Consider the following 4,048-nt stretch of genomic DNA (forward strand, 5'->3'; position numbering starts at 1 on the left):
ATGTGGAACCTCACAGTGAGTCCCGGGGAGGCCAGTTTTGATGTCTAAGTTACCGAATACGGTTCCTCACCAAATAAAGGTTATCCCTGTTATTTGAGAGTTCTGCAGGATTCTAACAGGGTAAAGCTATTTTTGTGTAAGGGTAAAATCGGTGTGTAAAGAGCAAAAGAAAGAGAGTAGCCATAATGAGTGAGTGGTATAGGATCAGGACAAGAAGTTAAGTTCTTTGGATAAAGGGGCCTTTTGTACTTAATGCCGGTCCAAGAGCAACTACAAACAGGATATGTGCTTATTTTTGAACATGGGTCACGCTTCAAATCAGTAAAAAAAACAAACAAACAGGTATTGCAATTCATTAGATTGTAATTTTAAAAATGTAATAAAGGTAAAGACTTAAATGCATCACAATGACTCTGATAAAGTCACATTTCTAAAAGACACTGATGCTCCAGGTCAAAACTGCACTATTCTTGGTGCAAGATGGACTTTTACCAGCGTTATATTGTGTGTCAATAGAGCTTCAGGGCAAAAAAAGAAAAAGTATGTTTGTAAATGGAGTAGTGTGTAATGCATGAGGATGTAAAATAATGGCACAAGGCAAAGAAACGCACACACAGCACACAGAGTTTTACAGAGCCCCACTTGGCTCTGTAAGAGATAAATTTGCTAACGGCATGAGGGGAGATTTCTTTCAAGTATTTGGGTCAGAAACAAAACCTGACGACTGTGTGAGAGGGAACAGGGGGAGCAGAGGGACTAGGTGGGGGGCGGGGAGAATGAGAGGATGGCGGGGCAGACAAACAAAACTGCTTTAGAACACATGGACTTTCCCCCACGTGAATCAATATTCAAGCCCTGATCTCCCTGTTGAGCAATGAGGCCAAAGAGAAGAGGGAGTTGAAAGACGGATGATACAGAGGGAGGGCTGTGGGATGTCATGTGTAAAGAAAGAGATTCTCATTGGAGGCAAAGGGAGAGAAGATCACTATGCACGTTTGGAGAAAAGGGAAAAAGGGGAAAACAAAAAGCATCCTACATGGTGAAGCCATCTTGGTCAGACGCTCAGGACTTCATGAGCAACACTAATTATTAATAAGGTAGGTGTACGATAAACATATGGAACAGGATGTTTTTGTTGTTTTTGAGAACAAAACAGGACATGAGCAATTGCTTCAGCTCCGAGTGAGGGGCCAGTTTCAGGACGTGTTGCTCTTTCTTGCTTTGCTAAAAAAAATCTTCTTTTTTTTTTACTGCTTTTGCTTTTTTTAAAATTTAATTTCACTTTAGATGTAGAATAGATTTGTTAATAGCAAATTTTTTTCGTTAAAGTTACAGTGCGATTAACTCTTTTTTACAAACAGCATTTTTGTTCCGGATTTAAAGGTCAAATGTTCTAGTAAAGTTATTTTCCTGCACAGCGTACCTTTGCAAATGCATAAAGACCAGTAAGTCAATATTTGCAGCAAAGGATTTAACACCACAAGAATAACACTGCACGGCAGCTAAGAAATTATAAACTCATCTACAAGACAAACTGGTTTACATTTACTATGATAGCAAACTAACCAAATAACCCACGTCCTTGATTGTACTATTTACTCAGCACATACAATAATAAATCCTAATGTTTTTATTTTGTTTTCCTTGTTTTTACTATTCCAATTTAGTGTAGCGGCTTTGGAAAAGTGTTCTTTTAAAGCAGGATGATGTCCTCCAAGCTGAAGTGGCTGATTGTGATCCAGCTCCTGCTGAATGAACAGGCCTTGTGCAGGGTCCCACCTCCTTCGGTGCAAAAGAGCACTCTGCTTCCAGGAAGTGACACCCATAAAGCTGTAGAGGACATGTCCAAACAGAATCTTGACTCTCTCCTGGGATCCCAAGTTCAGTCTGGTCTCTCACCTGTGGAAAAATCTGAAAGAATCCGATCTGCCCAACGAATGACATCGGTCCTTGGGGCGAAGCTTCAGGAGCAGATTCACGCTCATTTACACATTCAAGGGAACATCAGCTGTGAGGAGCTGCTGTCAGCCAGCGCTGTGGATGACTCGCTGTCCTCCATGTTTCCACAGGAGCTGTTGGGTCTCTCTTTGGTGCCTGTGTTGGTGGTGGCAGGGTGCCCAAAGGAAGCACAGACCCTGTTGCTGAAGCTGTATGATCTGCTGGGAGTGGCTGATACAGAGGAGCTCCTGATGGAGGTAGAAGGCCTGATAGAGCGGAGGATGAGTAAATCAGCAGCTGCACCAACACCCACATCAGCATCATTGCCTTCAGGGAGAGATCAAACTCAGCGACACATAAAAGCTGTGATGTTTAACATTGAACAGCTGGCATTCGTGGGAGAAGGCAACACTATTCAGGAGGGACACTGCGAGGGTTGGAGTCAAGTAAATGGGACCATTCTGATAGGAAACGTTGTGGAGGGAGGCACAGGTGGACTGGAGGATGCTGTGAGCAGCTGTGAAAGCCTGGGATTCCTGTGTGCTGGTGTGACCAGCAGTGGGCGTCACACACCCGGGATGTACCAGGCAGTGTGGAAAAAAGGTAGTCGCATATTGCCATCTGAATCCACAGAATCTGAGACCTGGATCCATCAGTGCAGCGCTACAGCAGCAACTGGTCACCGGTGGAAGCGCAGCACCCAGAGGAACTGCATCAACAAAAGCGAGCAGCGCGTGTACAGTGTAATGGAGTGGATCCCTGGAGTCAGCACACTCTATAACCTTGGCACAGCTGTGTATTACGCCTCAGTCAACTGTTCTGAAACAGCCAAGGAGAGAGCCATCCTGAGCGCCGTTGACCTCGGAACAGATGCCCTCATGGTCGCCACGGGTGGGACTGCTGGGGTAGCAGGCTATGCTCTGGGTGCAGGGGTGAAGACCGGCGTGAAAGCTGGGGTCAAGTATCTGCTCAACTCCATGAAGGAGGAAGATGACATGCTGGTGAACCAGTTCAGCTCGGAGGAGGGTGTCATCACCATAGACTGAAGAATCAATGAATCACCCTCTTAAACTCTGGCAATAAATACTGACATAACTACATGTGTAAAGATAGAGGATCAATAATTGATAGCTTACCTGTTTGCATAGTAACTATTAGTGATAATTTGCAGTGCAATTTTTCTTTTCTTTTTTGTAAGGGTATACACAACAAAAGAATATTATTATGACAGATTCCAATTTATCTGCATATATAAAATAATAAAAGAGAGACAATGTAAGCTAACAATGAAATAAAAGTCATTCCACAGAGTGAAAAATGTCCACATGAGCTGAAAACAGATCCAATAATTTATAACCTCAGAACGTAAGCTTTAAGCCATTGCTTAGAAATAATATTTTAAGTATATACTTTATAAAGTAGTTTACTAGTTAATCGTATTAGGCAGCAACACTGATGACTGGTCTCAGGAAACAAAACCTTCAGTCCCTCAACACTTTGACTTTGCCCGTCTCTGTTTATCATCTTTTATTTTTAATTTGTCTCTTCCTTCAGCTGAAACCTACAGTCAGGTTGTCAGGTCGCAGTCATATTCTCAGCTCGGATTTAATTGCAGGGACACTAGCCTCATGATAAAATATTGTTGCTGTATATTTTTTCCTGTAAATGTTATTAAATTTTACATTAAATTGGTGGCAGTGTATAATGTTATCAGATTGTTTTTTGTGCTGAAAATATTTAATGTGCACGCTCGTGTTGAACTACAGTACATACCTAACACAGTCTTAATCGTGGGAATTTAAACTGACGCAAAGCGATGCTTTAAAGAATATTTACATAATACTTTAAAAAGAAAAAAATAAGTGGCATGGGGTTTGACACTTATTAGGCGCCTTCATACTCAATTTAAGCAATCAAAATGCTTCCTACTGTAAATTTGAGTCAGCTGATCACACACACACACCCGCACACACACATGCGCACACACACACATATTTGTACAAGGCTTTTTGCAATACCTAGGGCAGAGTCTTGCCTGTCTGTTGCCTAATTCCCTCTGACTTGATCAAGATATTCTTACACAACATATTTGCAAGTTATTTATTCACAG

At 42.0% G+C, this 4,048-nt stretch overlaps 1 protein-coding gene across 1 annotated transcript; it reads left to right on the top strand.

Moving 5' to 3' along the window:
* The first annotated feature begins 836 nt into the window (after window positions 1-836).
* Window positions 837-3,630, top strand: apof (apolipoprotein F). The gene is made up of 2 exons (XM_063473070.1): window positions 837-1,097; window positions 1,668-3,630. Exon 2 carries the CDS (start codon window positions 1,704-1,706, stop codon window positions 2,982-2,984), a length of 1,281 nt encoding a protein of 426 aa, XP_063329140.1. The 5' UTR covers window positions 837-1,097; window positions 1,668-1,703; the 3' UTR covers window positions 2,985-3,630.
* Window positions 3,631-4,048: the final 418 nt, after the last annotated feature.

This window comes from Pelmatolapia mariae, linkage group LG5 (assembly GCF_036321145.2).
Source record: "Pelmatolapia mariae isolate MD_Pm_ZW linkage group LG5, Pm_UMD_F_2, whole genome shotgun sequence".
Taxonomy (NCBI): Eukaryota; Metazoa; Chordata; class Actinopteri; order Cichliformes; family Cichlidae; genus Pelmatolapia; species Pelmatolapia mariae.